A 20,305-nucleotide genomic window follows, 5' to 3' on the forward strand; every position below is an offset into this window, starting at 1 on the left:
GTCCAAGAAACCTGGGTTTGAATCATGTCTCTACCATCTTATATGTAGCATTGACCAGGTCACTTCACTTCTCTGAACCAGGCTTCCTCACCAACAAAATGGGAATAATAATAGTATCTATCTCATAGGATTGGTGTAAAAATGAAGTGAGAGAGTACATGCCTGGATCATATTAAATACACATCATCACTCTCATCATGGCCTTGTTAACACAAACCGCAGCGGTAGGAAACAGACTGGGGGAAATGAAATGCAGCCTTATGGTTTCTGTGCTCTTCTCTTGGGTCTCCTAGTAATGTCTCTTGGTCTTAGGCACACATATGTGAACTCCAAGAGAAGAACTCAAGTTCCAGGGGTGTTCAAGTTCAAAGTGTGGACTGCTTTCCCAGTCAGGGCTTCTGTGTGTTTGTGTGTGTGTGTGTGAGTGTGTGTGTGTGTGTGAGAGAGAGAGGGAGAGAGAGAAACCCAGTGAGTGTCTTGAGGTCTAAGAGGCACGTTGGATTGGTGGTGGTTGTATATGACCCATCAAAACAGCTTTTCTTCAGAAGGAAGAGACTGTCATTCTTTGCTTCTCCCTCAGTAGTAAAGAACGATTTGTCTTGAATGATGAAGGGAGCTGCTTAAATTCATCCCCAGAGTCCTAACAAGCGGGGTTTTTTCCTGAGTTACTTATTCTTGACTTATAAAGGATTTCTATTATGTGTTTTAACAAGTCTGGTATCGGTTACTACCCAATGCTGGAGACCAGTGGTTTTCTTCTTTCTTTCTTTCTTTTTTTTTTTGCCTGTTTCTTTTTGTTTTGTTTTTAAGTCACAGAGCCCAATATGTAAAATAGATGAAAGAAAACCTAGCTCACTCCCCTTTTGCCCTCTCAACTCCCAAAGCTGACTTTGACGGCATATCTAAGAAATTGAGTGAATGTAGTTTGCAAAACACTGCAGCCTTTTTCTGCCCTGGTGTCTGTTTGGGGAAAAGGATTGGACATGGCTGTGTAAATAAACAGCCATGTTATAATAAGTAGGCTTCTACAGTAATAATGGAGGACTTAGCTACTGCACTTCCCCATTTTTAATGCTGCCTGAGCCGCAGCAGTTGAAGCCGTTCATTGGAACTGACAGTGTTTAAGGAGCGCAGAGCTCATTACGTAATGATGTGTTGTAACCAAAGTGTGTTCAGGAAGTGTTTGGGGGGATTTTGAAGCAGTGGTGAGGCTTTTCATAACATTTCAGTGAATTCAAAATATGCTGCTTTTAATTTCTATTTCGTGTGTATGCAAACTCTAGTGCCATTTTACATATTAAATACTTGTGTGTATAGTGCTTTCCCATGTGGCATGGCTTAACTTGACACATTTTTTCCTACCTTTGCATTGGAGTCTGAGTGTGAACTGAACTCTACCTTTTTTCCCCTCTAGGCTACAAATGCACATGTTGAATGGAGCTCTTCTAGCATTGCTGTTTCCTGTGGTAAATACCCGGCTGGTAAGTAGCCTATTCTAGGAGAGTATTGACAACATACAAAACAATATTTGCTCATTCCTTCATTTTCCTTTGTTTGTCCTCATCCTTAGCCTGTATGCCCATGCAATTTTTAAAATATCTGGGGTTGACATAGTCCTGCTTGGATTCAGGGGAGCTTGATGGGGGTGGGAGTATTTTGTGGAACTCTGAAACTACAATATGGGTTTAAGTCAGAACCAGGACAGACCAAAAGAGCCTACAGAAGCTTTTGGAAAGGTTTAGTGGAAAAAAGGGAAGCCAGAGCCCCACCCCACTCAGGTTTCCAGGTATTTTAAGGGGTTCTAGTTGTGGACTCATCCACAGTGGTCCAGAATAATCTCCCATAGAGTTTCAGAGCCTGTCTACTTCACCAAGGGCCCCCTAGGATAAGAATTAAATTCCTTTTCCCCCATTCACCCAACCTCCTGGGGCAGTCTGAGCCACACAAACCCCCAGAAAGCTCAGGGAAAGTAATTACCTGTGAAATTATGACTACTGCTTTCTGTCTTCCTGACTTAAATTTTCCTCATACGTTAATATCATAAATTCAATCTGGAAATTATAATTCTTCCTCTTAGTATAGCATTTTCTACTTACTAAGGTATTTTCACATAACAAGTATGTGTCATACACAGGGCAAGTATTATGGCCTCTTGTTTTACAGAGGAAGAAACTGACGTTCAGAGAGCCATGATCAGAGAGTCAGATAAATTCCAGGTGGTTCAGTTAGGACCAGAGGCCAAGCCTCCTGATCCTAAAACCACAGGTATACTCTGCTCCCTCTGAAGATTTAGCATTCCCCCAAATATTCAGGTATACCCTATGAGAGTTGTACTTTTCTAAATGCATGTTGTACATCAGTAGAAATGAAAAGGAAAAAGCAGTTATCTAAAGCAGTGATTTTTGGAGTCTCACTATGCTCCAGGCTCACCTAGTAGCACTTTTAAAACACTACTGAAAAGCTCAAAAGTCGGAATCTAGAACAAAAGTTGCCAGGGGACAGGTGTGGGAATAGGAAATGGGAAGTTAAGGCTTAAAATGTAGAGGGTTTTTTAGAATTTAGAATGATGGAGATGTTTTGGTAATGGAGGGTGGTGATGGTAGCACATTGTGAATGCAATTGACAACACTGAAATATATTTCTGAATACGATGAAAAGGGAAAATGTTAGACTGTGTATATGGTAACAGAATTTAAAAAAAAAAACAAACCATGGAACTACACTATACAAATAGGAACCCTAAGTTAAGCTATAGACTTTAGTTAATAATACAATTATTAAAATGTACTATCATCACTTGTAACAAATGTTCCATACCAATGCATGGTGTTGGTGGTGAGGTGGTATACAGGAATCCTGTATTTTATGCATGATCATTCTGTAAATCCACAACTTCTCTAATAAAGAAAAAAAAACCACGACACTGCTTAAACAAACAAACAAAAAATAGCTTATACCCTGGACCCACCGTTGGAGAATTAGAGTTCATGATTTGTGATGCAGCCTGGGCATGGTGTTTCTAAAAAGTACCCCAGGGTGATTCTAACATGGAGCTAGAGTTGAGAACCCCTGATTTTGTTCAACAGTGCTTAAATCTTAATGCCCATAAGAATCACCTGAGGGGCTTGTTAAACTTGGGGCTTGCCAGGCCCCATCCCAAGACGGTCTGATTGAGAGGATCTGGGGTGATGCCAGGGAATGCACATGTGTAACAAGCCCCTAAGTGATGCTGACACAGGGCTCCTCAGACCCCTCTTGGAGAATCCGTGTCCTCAGCATTTGCAACTCAGACACTCAAAGTGTGTATGTAATTCATGTGGTCTGAGGACCAGCATCACGTGAGTGCTGCTTGTTAGAAATTCAGAATTTCAGGTTCCACCTCAGATCTACTGCATCAGAATCTGCTTTTTAACAGGACCCCCAGGTGACTTATATGGTCAGACCCTTTCCTCCAAGTTGCCTAAGTCCCATAGAGATATGCCATTCTAGTTCCTGATGAGGGGAGCGTCGGAGTGGGGAGGAAAGGAAGTATTATCTCTGCCTTAATAGGCAGGACACGTTAAGTTCAGTGTTCCCCAGTGCCCTGGGATGAGCAGGCATAGGCTGTTGACATGGGTACTGTTCCGGTTTGCTAATGCTGTTGTTTTGCAAAACACCAGAAATGGATTGGCTTTTATAAAGGGGGTTTATTTGGTTACAAAGTTATAGTCCTCAGGCCATAAGAGTGTCCAAAGAAAGGCAACAACAGTAGGGTACCTTCACTGAAGGATGGCCAATGGCATCTGGAAACCTCTGTTAGCTCAGAAGGCACATGGCTGGCATCTGCTTACTCCCAGGTTGTGTTTCAAAATGGCTTTCTCCCAGGGCATTTCTCTTAGGCATCTGGGGGGTATTCTCTTAGCTTCTCCCAGGCAAATTCTGGAGTAGCAAAAGTTTACTTTCAATGGCCATCTTCAAAATATCTCTCTTGGCTATAGCTGCTCTCTAAAATGTCACTCTCAGTTGCTCTCTGGGGTCCCTCTGTTTGTGAGCTCTTTTTATAGGACTCCAGTGAACTAATCAAGACCCACTCTGACTGGGTGGGGCCATGTTTCCATGGAAACATTCAGTCAAGAGGTCACACCCTAATCAAAGGTGTCGCTCACAGTTGGGTGGGTCACATCTCCATGGAAACACTCAGTCAGAAGGTTCCAACCTTAATCAACACTAATACGTCTGCCCGCACAAGATTGCACCAAAAAACATGGTGTTTTGGGGGACATAACACATCCAAACCAGCACAGGTACCTTTGCTCTCCCTTCTACATTTCCCACAATATTCAACCTGCCTGACTTCACGTGGTGAACTGTTGGAACACAACTCCTGCCTTGGTCTCAGAGCTCTAGTGGATAACACCAAAGAATGGCACAAATATTCCAAATTGAAAAACATAAGCCCATGTGTGTGGGTTTTTTAAAATGACTAATTTCTATATACCACAGCATTGTCCCCTATTAGCCCAGGGGTGGTGTTGGAGAAGTTACTCCCTGCCCATGGAGGTAACCTGCTAAGACAGAGAAGTGGATGCACTGCTATCTTATCCCATCTGTATGTCCACCTTGTTGCTATTTTCTCAGGAGATTGAGAGGTCAAGAGGATGGAGGGCTGCTTTCCCCCATTTTCAGCAGCTCTGTTAGATTCCAGAAACGGGCAGGTACACCACAGATTTTCCCTCTGGGTTAATAGAGTTAGAGAGAATGAGTTTGAGTGTCTCCAGCCCATGTTTCAGGCCAGAGGGTCTGTCTCTGCCATTAGTTGAGGTGGATATGGTTCCTCTGGAGGGCCACCTTCTGTTCTCTTCCTAGTGGGACCTTTCCAGCAAGGAAAGCCAAATACTCATCTCCTTGCAGAAGCGTTGAGAATAAACAGAAATTATGATGTCCATTTTATAAGCTTGGAAATAAAGGCCCCCAAAGGCCCAGCCACAGGTCCAAGATCAATTAGAAAGCGGGTGATGAAGTTTTCATGCAATCATTATTGTGCTACACCAAAGATATACATCTTCATTAGGTCTGCTGGATGTTTTAACAATAACAACAGCAGCAATAGCAACTGACCCTTCAAGTGCTTTATGTACCAGGTACTATTCTAAGTGCTTTACATGGATTAATTTATTTAACCCTCACAGTAAACTAACAAGGTAAGGTACTGTTATTATCCCCATTTTACAGATGTGGAAACTGAGGCACAGAGAGGTTGACTAATTCACCTGAGTCACCCAGCTTGTAAATGGTAGAGCTAGGAATGAAAGCCAGGCAGTCCGGCTCTGGAGTCCACCATCTTAACTACCCCATACAGAAATTAGTGCTGGTCTGCCTGCCTGCCTTCCTCCCTCCCTCCATTCTCCCTCTCTCCCTCCCTCCTGCTTCCCTTCTCTCTTTCTCTTTGTCTCTCTCTCTCCTTCTTCCCTTCCTTTCTTTCTTCTCTTTCTCCTCCCTCCCTTCCTTCCATTGCTCGCTCTCTCTTTCACCCACTTCTCTCTCTTTTTAAAGGCAGACATGCTATCTATTAAGTTATATTAACAGCTAATACTTTCCAAATAAATGTCAAGTTATAGCCAACCAACTTATCAAGAATGTTCAAGTAACTTTTCCTAACATTGAAACTGCTTTAATGGGCACTCTCTTAACTGGTGATTGTAATTACTCTGGTGAACAATCATGGCGATCTTTTTTCGAAAATGAAGCCGAGAAACGTTTGCATTGGCTCCATGTGTTTTGGCAGTTGGCTTTGATCTGGTTCTTTTAGAAGGTTGGACTCCTTCCCAGGCTTCTTCTGGCCTTCGAGACTTTTTGCTTTGCAACCCCTTGGTTGAGCTCAGATTGACTTAAGATGAGATACAGGACAGGAAGATCAGTTAACTTTTTCTTAAGCCTGATTATCCAATTAGGCAGGAAGCCAGCTTTTGGCTTCTCTTTTTCCCTTCCTTCTTGGCCCTTTATCTTTTTAATCCCCTGCTCCCCCCCTCCTTTTTTTTCTCATTAGCAATAGTGAGGGAGCAAGGAAAATAAAATGAACTAATTAGTGTGTGTACCAGTAACACAGATGTATTATACACTCACATACATAAAGATAGAGAGGGAGTTGGAGGAAACTGCCAGTTGGCTAAAGGATTTGGAGTCATCGGTGAATTTCCATGTGCTTCTACTCTGCCCTGTGACTCACTGGCATCAGGATTTGCACATCAGCTAGACGATACCCAGGTCTCAGTTCCTCCCTGTTCTCCATCTTCAAAGCTGACACCCCAGAAGAAGGAATGCATATTCCAATGGCCCATATTACAAGTAAGTGCTCTTTGTAGCCAGGATTCTGGAGATCTTTTTCTGACTGCGGATGAAGTGTCTTAAGGGTGATTTCCAGTGATATGCCCTTTTGTTTCTTGGAGGGAAGCAGGGGAAAAATACATCATGGAACTATTGATTATTAAATTAGCAGGGAGCTCAAAGCTTGTCTGGTCTAATCTTATCTTCCTGAGGGGAAATTTTGGAGATAAATGACTTGCTTAAGAAGCCAAGTTGGGTGCCCCAAGAACCCATGTTTCCTGACTCAGACCTCAGAGGTCTTTTCCTATTCCATAACTGAAATTCAGGGGACATTTGAATTTTGGTGAGTCAAGATTCTGGAGATGCTTCTTAGCTTCCTTCCATCAAAAAGAGTTGGGCCATGGGCTTCTTTGAGATGCTGAAGAGAACTGTAGAGCCTCTTCCCCATAAACGAACATATGCAATTTTGCATACAATTTCAGAAGGGACACTGACTCCCTCCATCCCATGTATGGATTTATGTCTGCCATTTTCCTTTTTGTTTTCTATATGTTTCATGTCTTTTTCGTTCCTCTGTTCCTCCTTTACTGCTTTCTTTGCCTTAAGTAAATGTTTTCTTATGTAGCATTTTAATTTCTTGACTGATTTTCCCTCTATATTTGAGTTTTTTTTTAGTGCTTGCTCTAGTATTTACCATATTTGTTTTATCAGAATCAACTTTAGATTTATACTAACTTAAATCTAGTGATATATAGAAATGTTACTCTGTTCTAATGATATCTAGAAATGTTGCTGTATTCCCTTTTCCCTTTTGTGATATTATTATATATGTATAGTACATCTACTAATGTTACAAATGCAACAATACATTGTTATAATTATTACTTTACCATCTGTAGCCCAGTACAGCTTTGCTCCCACACATATCCTTTGTGCTGTAACTGGCAAATATATTTACACGTTACATTTCTATATGTTATAGCCCCAACAATACATTATATTCATATTATTTATAAAATTTATTTTAAATTCAGGATGATAGAAGAAAAATAAGTATTTAAACTCTCTTTTATAGTTACATAATGACCTTCAATGGTGCTCTGTGTGTGTGTGTGTGTGTGTGTGTGTGTGTGTGTGAGTGATTCAAATTACTGTCTGGGGAAACTTGCATTGAGCCTAAAGAACTTCCTTTAGTATTTCCTGTGAGGCAGGTCTGCTAGCAATAAATTCTCTCAGCTTTTGTTTATCTGGGAATGTTTTTATTTCACCTTCATTTTTTTTTTTTTTATTAAATTCAGTTTTATTGAAATACATTCACACACCATACAATCATCCATGATATACAATCCACTGTCCACAGTATGATAACATAGTTATGCGTTCATCACCACAATCTATCTCTGAACATTTTCCTTACATCAGAAAGAACCAGAACAAGAATAAAAAATAAAAGTGAAAAAAGAACACCCAAATCATCCCCCCATCCCACCCCATTTGTCCTTTAGTTTTTATCCCCATTCCTCCACTCATGCATACACTAGATAAAGGGGGTGTGATCCACAAGGTCTTCACAATCACACTGTCACCCCTTGTAATCTACATTATTATATAATTGTCTTCAGGAGTCCAGACTGCTGGGTTGGAGTTCGGTAGCTTCAGGTATTTACTTCTAGCTATTCCAATACATTAAAGCCTAAGAGGTGTTATCTATATAGTGCATAAGAATGTCCACCAGAGTGACCTCTCGACTCCATTTGGAATCTCTCAGCCACTGAAACTATTTCGTCTCATTTTGCATCCCCCTTTTGGTCAAGAAGATACTCTCAGTCCCATGATGCCGGGTCCACATTCATCCCCGGGAGTCATACTCTGCGTTGCCAGGGAGATTTACACCCCTGGGAGTCGGGTCCCACGTAGTGGGGAGGGCAGTGAGTTCGCCTGTCGAGATGGCTCAGTTAGAGAGAGAGAGGGCCACATCTGAGCAACAAAGAGGTACTCAGGGGGAGACTCTTAGGCACCATTACATACAAGTTTAGACTCTCCTTTGTGGTAATGAGCTTCATAAGGGCAAGTCCCATGCTCGAGGGCTCAGCACATCAAACCGCCAGTCCCAATGTTTGTGACAACATCAACACCAGTCCAGGTGAGGATGTCCAACACATCCGCACCTTCCCCCAGATCCTCGGGGCTGGGGAGGGGGAGGCTGTAAATATATTTTTTATTGTCTGCCCAAATTACTCTAGGATGTGTCACTATTTCACTCCAGCCTATACTAACCTACCGTATCTCACTTCCTATTCAAAGTTCCATGCAATTGTGGTGTTTGAACAAATCGACTGTAGAGTTGTACCGTTTAGAAAATTTAGATCCTGTACCAAATAGATATCTATTCCCTTGGTCTCATATGAAAGTTGAAGTTTTAAAACACAATCAGTTTCAACCTTTATCCTTTAGCCTGGCTTGCCCTGGTCTTAACCAGACCTGCTTCATTCATATCACTAACTGAAGTCTGGGCTCTTTTTCAGCTTTTTTTTTTTTTTTTTTTTTTTTGACAGTGGCTGTATGCTCTAATACTGACATTCATATCTGCCGAGCTCTAGCTCTGAGTTTCAGGTGTCTCAGAGATATGCATTGTTCCAGAGACCAATCAGGTTATACGCTAGGGGATCAGCATCTCAAAGTTTAGAGATAGGCCTTACAATTCAGCGATAGAGTTAACTGCTGTAAGAGCTTACAATCTAGGGACTATTACAATTATTGTGTCCACGTTAGGCTATGTTCTAAGATTCAATTCTGAGTTTACACATTGTAGTTAGTCCATATTGGTGAGGCATCATCCCTCTCACCATGTTTTCTCCAACACTTTTACTCCTATATATATATTTTCCTACAATTTTATAGAGTTATATTCACATACTATACATTTATCCACAGTGTACAATCAGTTGTTCATGGTATCATCATAAAGTTGTACATTTATCACCACAATCAGCACTTGAACATACTGATTACTACAAGAAAAATTGTTTTTTTTTTTTTTTAGCAATAAGAAAAAATGATAAAAAGAAAAATAACATGTCATACAATACAATATACTACTAAGGACAGCAAATAACACCACTACCAAGAATCCCATATTACTCCCCTATATCCCCCTCTCATATACCTTTAGCATTGGCATATTGCCTTTGTTACATTTAATGGAGGTATATTACAGTGTTACTGTTGACCATAGACTCCAGTTTGCTTTGATTATGTTTTTTCCTGAATACCATCCCTTTTTCAAATTTCTACATGGTTGACATTCATTTGCTTTCCCACATGCAAAAACATTTTTATATTTGTATATTTAGTAACAGTCATTGGCCACTCCAGTTTTTGCCATGTTATACAGTCGCAGTCTTTATCATCTATCTTTACCTCTGGTATCATACATTCTCCTATCCCACCTCTTTCAGCTTTACTCACAGACATCTTTGTTCAGTGTACTTACAATACCGTGCTACCATCACACAGTATTATGCTATCTATTTCTGGATCTATGCAATCAATCCTAAGCATTCTGTAGTCCTTCAGCATCAAATGGCTGATCTCTGCCCTCTTTCTATCTCCTGGTCGCCTGTGTTGTCAGCTTTTAACTCCCAAAGTTTGTTCATTAATGTCTGTTCATATTAGTGAGACCATACAGAATCTGTCCTTTTGTTTCTGGCTAACTTCACTCAACATAATGTCCTCAAGGTTCATCCACATTATTACATGATCCATGTCTTTGTTCTGTCTTACAGCTGCATAATATTCCATCATGTGTATATACCACAGTTTGTTTATCCACTCGTCCTTTGATGGACATTTGGGCTGTTTCTATCTCTTGGCAATTGTGAATAATGCTGCAATAAACATTGGTTTACAAATGTCTGTTTATGTCTTAAGTTTCATTTCCTCTGAGTATATACCCAGCAATGGAATAGCTGGATCATATGGCAAATCTATATTTAGCTTCCTGAGGAACCTCCATACTGTCTTCCAGAGTGGTTGCACCATTCTACATTCCCACCAACAATGAATAAGTGTGCCTCTTTTTCCACATCCTCTCCAGCACTTGTCATTTTCTGTTTTTTGAATAATGGCCATTCTGGTAGGTGTGAGATGATATCTCATTGTGGTTTTGATTTGCATTTCCTTAATAGCCAGTGAAGTTGAGCATTTTTTCATATGCTTTTGAGCCATTTGTATTTCCTCTTCAGAAAAATGTCTGTTCATGTCTTTTGCCCATTTTTTAATTGGATTGTTTGTCTTTCTGTTATTGAGATGCAGGATTCCTTTATATATTCGGGATATTAAACCCTTATCTGATATGTGGTTTCCAAATATCATCTCCCATTGTATAGGTTGCCTTTTTACTTTTCTGACAAAGTCCTTTGATGTACAAAAGTGTTTAATTTTGAGGAGATCCCATTTGTCTATTTGTTCTTTGGTTGCTCGTGCCTTGGGTGTGAGGTCTAAGAAACCACCTCCTTTCACAAGATCTTTAAGATATTGCCCTACATTTTCTTCTAAGAGTTTTATGGTCTTGGTGCTAATGTTTAGGTCTTTGATCCACTTTGAGTTAATTTTGGTATAAGGTGTGAGATGGACATCCTCTTTCATTCTTTTGGAAATGGATATCCAGTTCTCCAAACACCATTTATTGAACAGGCTGCTCTTTCCCAGTTGCTTCGGCTTCAGTGCCTTATCAAAGATCAGTTGTCCATAGATGTAAGGGTCTACTTCTGAACACTCAATTCGATTCCATTGATCAGTATATCTGTCCTTATGCCAGTACCATGCTGTTTTGAGCACTGTAGCTTTGTAATATGCTTCAAAGTCAGGTAGTGTGAGACCTCCCACTTCTTTCCTCTTTCTCAAGACATTTTTGGCTATTTGGGGCACCTTACCCTTCCAAATAAATTTAGTTATTGGTTTTTCTATTTCTGTAAAGTAAGTTGTTGGGATTTGAATTGGTATTGCATTGAATCTGTAAGTCAGTTTAGGTAAAATTGCCATCTTAACTATATTTAGTCTTCTAATCCATGAACATGGTATGTTCTTCCATTTTTTCAGGTCTTGTTCAATTTCTTTTAGCAGTTTCTTATAGTTTTCTATGTAAAGGTCTTTTGTGTCCTTGGTTAAGTTTATTCCTAAATACTTGATTCTTTTGGTTGCTATTGTAAATGGGATTTTTTTCTTGATTTCCTCCTCTTGTTGCACATTACTTGTGTATAGGAACACTACAGATTTTTGCATGTTGATCTTGTAGCCTGCTACTTTGCTGTATTCATTGACTAGTTCTAGTAGCTTTGCTGTAGATTTTTCTGGATTTCCTACATATAGAATCATGTCATCTGCAAATAGTGAAAGTTTTACTTCTTCCTCTCCAATTTGGATGCCTTTTATTTCTTTTTCTTGCCTAATTGCTCTAGCTAGAACTTCCAGCACAATGTTGAATAACAATGGTGATAGTGGGCATCCCTGTCTTGTTCCTGATCTTAGAGGAAAAGCTTTCAGTCTCTCCCCATTGAGTGTGATGTTAGCTGTGGGTTTTTCATATATTGCCTTTATCATATTGAAAAAGTTCCCTTCTATTCCTATCCTTTGAAGTGTTTTCATCAGGAAAGGATGTTGAATTTTGTCAAATGCCTTTTCTGCATCAATCAAGATGATCATGTGGTTCTTCTGCTTTGATTTATTGATGTGGTGTATTACATTAATTGATTTTCTTGTGTTGAACCAGCCTTGCATACCTGGAATAAATCCCACCTGATCGTGGTGTATAATTCTTTTAATGTGCTGCTGGATTCGATTTGTGAGTATTTTGTTGAGGATTTTTGCGTCTATATTCATTAAAGAAATTGGTCTACAATTTTCTTTTTTTGTAGTATCTTTGCCTGGTTTTGGTATTAGGGTGATGATGGCTTCATAGAAAGAGTTAGGTAGCTTTCCCTCTTCTTCAATTTTTTTGAAGAGATTGAGCAGGATTGGTACTAATTCGTTCTTGAATGCTTGGTAGAATTCACATGTGAAACCATCTGGTCCTGGGCTTTTCCTTTTTGGGAGCTTTTTGATGACTGACTCAGTCTCTTTACTTGTGATTGGTTTGTTGAGGTCATCTATTTCTTCTTGAGTTAATGTTGGTTGTTTATGCTTTTCTAGGAAGTTGTCCATTTCATCTAAGTTGTCTAGTTTATTAGCATATAGTTGCTCATAGTATCTTCTCATTATCTCCTTAATTTCTACAGGGTCGGTAGTTATATTTCCTTTCCCATTTCTGATTGCATTTATTTGCATCTGCTCTCTCTTTTTTCTTGTTAGCCTAGCCAGTGGTCCATCGATTTTATTGATTTTCTCAAAGAACCAACTTCTGTTTTTGTTGATTCTCTCTATTGTTTTCCTGTTCTCAATTGCATTTATTTCTGCTCTAATCTTTGTTATTTCTTCCCTTCTGCTTGCTTTGGGGTTAGTTTGCTGTTCTTTCTCTAATTCCTCCAGGTGAGCAGTTAACTCTTCAATTTTTGCTCTCTCTTCTCTTTTAATATAGGCATTTAGGGCAATAAATTTCCCTCTCAGCACCGCCTTTGCTGCATCCCATAAGTTTTGATAAGTTGTGTTTTCATTGTCATTTGCCTCGAGGTATTTACTAATTTCTCTTGTAATTTCTTCCTTTACCCACTGGTTTTCTAAGAGGGTGTTGTTTAGCCTCCATATGTTTGTGAATTTTATGACCTTCTGCCTTTTATTTATTTCCAACTTCATTCCATCGTGGTCTGAGAAAGTGTTTTGTATAATATCAATATTTTTAAATTTGTTGAGACTTGCTTTGTGACCCAACATGTGGTCTATCCTAGAGAATGTTCCATGAGCACTTGAGAAAAAAGTGTATCCTGCTGTTGTTGGATGTAGTGTTCTATAAATGTCTGTCAAGTCTAGTTCGTTTATCATACAATTCAACATCTCTGTTTCTTTAGTGATCCTCTGTCTAGATGTTCTATCCATTGATGAGAGTGGTGTATTGAAGTCTCCAACTATTATTGTAGAGGTATCTATTTCTCCTTTCAGTGATCGCAGTGTTTGCCTCATGAATTTTGGGGCATTCTGGTTTGGTGCATAAATATTTATGACTGTTATGTTTTCTTGATGAATTGACCCTTTTATTAATATATAGTGTCCTTCTTTGTCTCTTTTAATTGTTTCGCTTTTAAAGTCTAACTTGTCTGATATTAATATAGCTACTCCCGCTTTTTTCTGGTTGTTGTTTGCATGAAATATCTTTTTCCAACCTTTCACTTTCAGTCTATGTTTGTCCTTGTGTCTACAGTGAGTTTCTTGTAGACAGCATATAGATGTGTCCTGTTTTTTAATCCATTCTGCCAGTCTGTGTCTTTTTATTGGGGAGGTTAATCCATTTACATTTAGTGTTATTACTGTAAGGGCAGTACTTTCTACTACCATTTTGTTTTTTGGAATTTATATGTCATATCTTATTTTTTCCTCTCCTTTTACCTTTCCTGATAATCTTCATTTCTGCACTCTTCTCCAGCTCTCTCTCTCCTGTCTTTTCCGAACAGCCTGTAGCACTCCCTTTAGTATTTCTTGTAGTGCTGGTCTCTTATTCACAAACTCTCTCAGTGTCTGTTTGTCTGAAAATGTTTTAATCTCTCCCTCATTTTTGAAGGAAAGTTTTGCTGGATATAGAATTCTTGGTTGGCAGTTTTTCTCTTTCAGTATCTTAAATATATCATGCCACTGTCTTCTTGCCTCCATGGTTTCTGCAGAGAAATCTGTACATAGTCTTATTGACCTTCCCTTGTATGTGATGGATCGCTTTTCTCTTGCTGCTTTCAGAATCCTCTCTTTGTCTTTGACATTGGACAATCTGACCAGTAAGTGTCTTGGAGTAGGTCTATTGGGATCTATTCTATTTGGGGTATGTTGTACTTCTTGAATCTCTAATTTTCTGTCTTTTATAAGAGTTGGGAAATTTTCAGTGAATATGTCTTCTATTACTCTTTCTGCCCCTTTTCCCCTCTCTTCTCCTTCTGGGATACCCATAACACGTATATTTGTGCGTTTCATGTTGTCACTCAGCTCCCTAAGACCCTGCTCATATTTTTCCATTTTTTTCACCAACTGTTCTTTTGTGTGTATGAATTCGAATGACCTGTCTTCCAGTTCACTGATCCTTTCTTCTGCCTGTTCAAATCTACTGTTGTGTCCCTCCATTCTGTTTTTCATCTCCTCCATTGTGGCCTTCATTCCCATGAGTTCTGCCATTTGTTTTTTTAAGTTTACGAATTCTTCTTTAGGGTCAGCCAATGTGTTCTTTATATCCTTCAGCTCTTTTGCTATATCTTCCTTCATTTCATCAAATTTATTTAGCATTAGTTGCCTCCACTCCTGTGTCTCAGCTGAGCTATTAGTTTATTCCTTTGGCTGGTCCATGTTTTCGTGGTTCCTGGTATGGCTTGTTATCTTAAGTTGTCTAGGTATCTGATTTTCTTGATTAGTTTATTTTGGAGCTTGTTTTCTGTCTTTTACCTAGTGGTTTTCTTGTTGGTTGGCTTTGTTCTCTGGCCTCTGTTATTGAGTTCAACTTATTCTAGACCTCTAACTTAGGTTCTATTTAGTTGATCAGAATTTTTCCCCTCTTGTTTTTTCTGTTTCTTGCTCTGCCTCTATGTAACCTTTTTGTGAGTGGGTCTCCTCAGATATGGTCGACCCTAGTCAGATTTTCCCAGTCTAGTGAGGCCCAGGTCTCATTGGGAGGGTATGGAGTTTTCCTGAGAATGAGACCCTCCTATGAGGCCTTTAGAATTGGTGCTTTTCCTCTCCTGTCCAGCAGGTGGCGGTGGCCAGCCCGCAGCTCCCCCACCAGTGTAAGGAGGTATGGAGCCTTTAGTTCTCCTGGTGACTCTGATCCTGTCAGGGGCGTGGCTGACTGAAGCCGGAATCTGAATTCCAGCCCCTGGGGTCTGAATTCCCAGAAGGAGGACTGCCAGTTGAGCTGGACCTCCCTCCACTCTCCCAATCCTCAGAACTCCAGTTGTCTCTCAGGGGCACTATTCCCTTCTCCTCTCTCCTCTTTGGGGCCTCTCCAGGTAGACTCCTTGGTCAGCCTGAGTTGCCAATTAAAGACAGGGATGGAGGCCTTCAGTAGTGAATACGGAATTCAAAGACACTGTGGGTACTCTGTCTCCCCCAAGCCCAGCCCAGTCCCCCAACCTGGGCCTTCTGATAGAAAATAACCACATATATTACTTTTAGATTTAAAAAAAAAAAAAAGTAGAAAAGAAATCAAGAAAAAGAAAAAAGGAAAAAAAAAAAAAAAGAGTCTTTTTTTTTTTTTTTACTTTGGTTTTGTTTTTGTTTTTTTTTTTATCTTCATTTTATTGAGATATATTCATATACCACGCAGTCATACAAAACAAATCGTACTTTCGATTGTTCACAGTACCATTACATAGTTGTACATTCATCACCAAAATCAATCCCTGACACCTTCATTAGCACACACACAAAAATAACAAGAATAATAATTAGAGTGAAAAAGAGCAATTGAAGTAAAAAAGAACACTGGGTACCTTTGTCTGTTTGTTTGTTTCCTTCCCCTATTTTTCTACTCATCCATCCATAAACTAGACAAAGTGGAGTGTGGTCCTTATGGCTTTCCCAATGCCCTTGTCACCCCTCATAAGCTACATTTTTATACAACTGTCTTCGAGATTCATGGGTTCTGGGTTGTAGTTTGATAGTTTCAGGTATCCACCACCAGCTACCCCAATTTTTAGAACCTAAAAAGGGTTGTCTAAAGTGTGCGTAAGAGTGCCCACCAGAGTGACCTCTCGCCTCCTTTTGGAATCTCTCTGCCACTGAAGCTTATTTCATTTCCTTTCACATCCCCCTTTTGGTCAAGAAGATGTTCTCCGTCCCACGATGCCAGGTCTACATTCCTCCCCAGGAGTCATATTCCACGTTGCCAGGGAGATTCACTCCCCTGGGTGTCTGATCCCACGTAGGGGGGAGGGCAGTGATTTCACCTTTCAAGTTGGCTTAGCCAGAGAGAGAGGGCCACACCTGAGCAACAAAGAGGCATTCGGGAGGAGGCTCTTAGGCACAACCATAGGGAGGCCTAGCCTCTCCTTTGCAGCAACCGTCTTCCCAAGGGTAAAACCTGTGGTAGAGGGCTCAACCCATCAAACCACCAGTCCCCTATGTCTGTGGTCATGTTAGCAACCATGGAGGTGGGGTAGGCGAATACCCCTGCATTCTCCACAGGCTCCTCAAGGGGGCACTACATCTTTTTTTTTTCCTTGTTTTTCTTTTCTTTTTTTTTTTTTAACTTTCCCTTCTTTTTTAAATCAACTGTATGAAAAAAAGTTAAAAAGAAAACAAACATACAATAAAAGAACATTTCAAAGAGACTATAACAAGGGAGTAAGAAAAAGACAACTAACCTAAGATAACTGCTTAACTTCCAACATGTTCCTACTTTACCCCAAGAAAGTTACCTAATACAGCAACATTTCTGTGAACTTGCTCCTACTATATCCATCAGAAATTAACAGACCATAGTCATTCCTGGGCATCCCCAGAACGTTAAATAGCTTATCTGTTCTTGGATTATTGTTCCCCCTTCCTTAATTGCTCTCTATTGCTAGTTCCCCTACATTCTACATTATAAGCCATTTGTTTTACATTTTTCAAAGTTCACATTAGTGGTAGCATATAATATTTCTCTTTTTGTGCCTGGCTTATTTCGCTCAGCATTATGTCTTCAAGGTTCATCCATGTTGTCATGTGTTTCACGAGATCGTTCTTTCTTACTGCCGCGTAGTATTCCATCGTGTGTATATACCACATTTTATTTATCCACTCATCTGTTGAAGGACATTTGGGTTGTTTCCATCTCTTGGCAATTGTGAATAATGCTGCTATGAACATTGGCGTGCAGATATCTGTTCGTGTCACTGCTTTCCGATTTTCCGGGCATATACCGAGAAGTGCAATCGCTGGATTGAATGATAACTCTATATCTAGTTTTCTAAGGAACTGCCAGACTGACTTCCAGAGTGGCTGAACCATTATACAGTCCCACCAACAGTGAATAAGAGTTCCAATTTCTCCACATCCCCTCCAGCATTTGTAGTTTCCTGTTTGTTTAATGGCAGCCATTCTAACCGGTGTTAGATGGTATCTCATTGTGGTCTTAATTTGCATCTCTCTAATAGCTAGTGAAGCTGAACATTTTTTCATGTGTTTCTTGGCCATTTGTATTTCCTCTTCAGAGAACTGTCTTTTCATATCTTTTGCCCATTTTATAATTGGGCTGTCTGTACTATTGTCCTTGAGTTGTAGGATTTCTTTATATATGCAAGATATCAGTCTTTTGTCAGATACATGGTTTCCAAAAATTTTTTCCCATTGAGTTGGCTGCCTCTTTACCTTTTTGAGAAATTCCTTTGAGGTGCAGAAACTTCTAAGCTTGAGGAGTTCCCATTTATCTATTTTCTCTTTTGTTGCTTGTGCTTTGGGTGTAAAGTCTAGGAAGTGGCCGCCTAATACAAGGTCTTGAAGATGTTTTCCTATATTATCTTCTAGGAGTTTTATGGTACTTTCTTTTATATTGAGATCTTTGGTCCATTTTGAGTTAATTTTTGTGTAGGGGATGAGGTAGGGGTCCTCTTTCATTCTTTTGGATATGGATATCCAACTCTCCTAGCCCCATTTGTTGAAAAGACCATTATGACTCAGTTCAGTGACTTTGGGGGCCTTATCAAAGATCAGTCGGCCATAGATCTGAGGGTCTATCTCCGAATTCTCAATTCGATTCCATTGATCTATATGTCTATCTTTGTGCCAGTACCATGCTGTTTTGGCAACTGTGGCTTTATAATAAGCTTCAAAGTCAGGGAGTGTAAGTCCTCCCACTTGGTTTTTCTTTTTTAGAGTGTCTTTAGCAATTCGAGGCATCTTCCCTTTCCAAATAAATTTGATAACTAGCTTTTCCAAGTCTGCAAAGTAGGTTGTTGGAATTTTGATTGGGATTGCATTGAATCTGTAGATGAGTTTGGGTAGAATTGACATCTTAATGACATTTAGTCTTCCTATCCATGAACATGGAATATTTTTCCATCTTTTAAGGTCCCCTTCTATTTCTTTTAGTAGAGTTATGTAGTTTTCTTTGTATAGGTCTTTTACATCTTTGGTTAAGTTTATTCCTAGGTACTTGATTTTTTTAGTTGCTATTGAAAATGGTATCTTTTTCTTGAGTGTCTCTTCAGTTTGTTCATTTCTAGCATATAGAAACATTACTGACTTATGTGCATTAACCTTGTATCCCGCTTCTTTGCTAAATTTGTTTATTAGCTCTAGTAGCTGTATCGTCGATTTCTCAGGGTTTTCTAGATATAAGATCATATCATCTGCAAACAATGACAGTTTTACTTCTTCTTTTCCAATTTGGATGCCTTTTATTTCTTTGTCTTGCCGGATTGCCCTGGCTAGCACTTCCAGCACAATGTTGAATAACAGTGGTGATAGCGGGCATCCTTGTCTTGTTCCTGATCTTAGAGGGAAGGCTTTCAGTCTCTCACCATTGAGTACTATGCTGGCTGTGGGTTTTTCATATATGCTCTTTATCATGTTGAGGAAGTTTCCTTCAATTCCTACCTTTTGAAGTGTTTTTATCAAAAAGGGATGTTGGATTTTGTCAAATGCTTTTTCAGCATCTATTGAGATGATCAATTGATTTTTCCCTTTTGACTTGTTAATGTGTTGTAATACATTGATTGATTTTCTTATGTTGAACCATCCTTGCATGCCTGGAATAAACCCCACTTGGTCATGGTGTATGATTTTTTTAATGTGTCTTTGGATTCGATTTGCAAGTATTTTGTTGAGGATTTTTGCATCTATATTCATTAGTGAGATTGGCTGGTAGTTTTCCTTTTTTGTAGCATCTTTGCCTGGTTTTGGTATTAGATTGATGTTAGCTTCATAAAATGAGTTAGGTAGTGTTCCATTTTCTTCAATGTTTTGAAAGAGTTTGAGAAAGATTGGTGTCAGTTCTTTCTGGAAAGTTTGGTAGAATTCCCCTGTGAAGCCATCTGGCCCTGGGCATTTATTTGTGGGAAGATTTTTGATGACTGATTGGATCTCTTTGCTTGTGATGGGTTGGTTGAGGTCTTCTATTTCTTCTCTGGTCAGTCTAGGTTGTTCATATGTTTCCAGGAAATTGTCCATTTCCTCTACATTCTCCAGTTTGTTACCATACAGTTGTTCATAGTATCCTCTTATAATTTTTTTAATTTCTTCAGGATCTGCAGTTATGTCACCTTTTTCATTCATTATTTTGTTTATATGGGTCTTCTCTCTTTTTGATTTTGTCAGTCTAGCTAGGGGCTTGTCAATCTTGTTGATCTTCTCAAAGAACCAACTTTTGGTGATATTTATCCTCTCTATTGTTTTTTTGTTCTCTATGTCATTTATTTCTGCTTTAATCCTTGTTATTTCTTTTCTTCTACTTGGTTTAGGATTGGTTTGCTGTTCATTTTCTAGCTTCTTCAGTTGATCCATTAGTTCTTTGATTTTGGCTCTTTCTTCCTTGTTAATATATGCGTTTAGTGCTATAAATTTCCCCCTTAGCACTGCTTTTGCTGCATCCCATAGGTTTTGGTATGTTGTGTTCTCATTTTCATTCGTCTCTATATATTTAGCAATTTCTCTTGCTATTTCTTCTTTAACCCACTGATTGTTTAGGAGTGTGTTGTTTAACCTCCAGGTATTTGTGAATTTTCTAAGTCTCTGATGGTTATTGACTTCTAATTGTATTCCATTGTGGTCAGAGAATGTGCTTTGAATAATTTCAATCTTTTTAAATTTATTGAGGCTTGTTTTATGTCCCAGCATATGATGTATTCTGGAGAAAGTTCCATGAGCACTAGAAAAGTATGTGTATCCTGGTAATTTT

General features: G+C 39.3%; 1 protein-coding gene across 15 annotated transcripts in view; it reads left to right on the forward strand.

Moving 5' to 3' along the window:
- Positions 1-20,305, forward strand: part of TMEM164 (transmembrane protein 164) — a 318,291-nt gene that overhangs the window by 209,260 nt on the left and 88,726 nt on the right. For all 15 annotated transcript variants that reach the window (XM_037822468.1, XM_037822481.1, XM_037822466.1 and 12 more), the window contains one exon: positions 1,415-1,481. In XM_037822468.1, the coding sequence (XP_037678396.1) occupies positions 1,415-1,481 (67 nt within the window). The remainder of the gene's footprint in view (positions 1-1,414; positions 1,482-20,305) is intronic.

Source organism: Choloepus didactylus, chromosome X (assembly GCF_015220235.1).
Source record: "Choloepus didactylus isolate mChoDid1 chromosome X, mChoDid1.pri, whole genome shotgun sequence".
Lineage (NCBI taxonomy): Eukaryota > Metazoa > Chordata > Mammalia > Pilosa > Megalonychidae > Choloepus > Choloepus didactylus.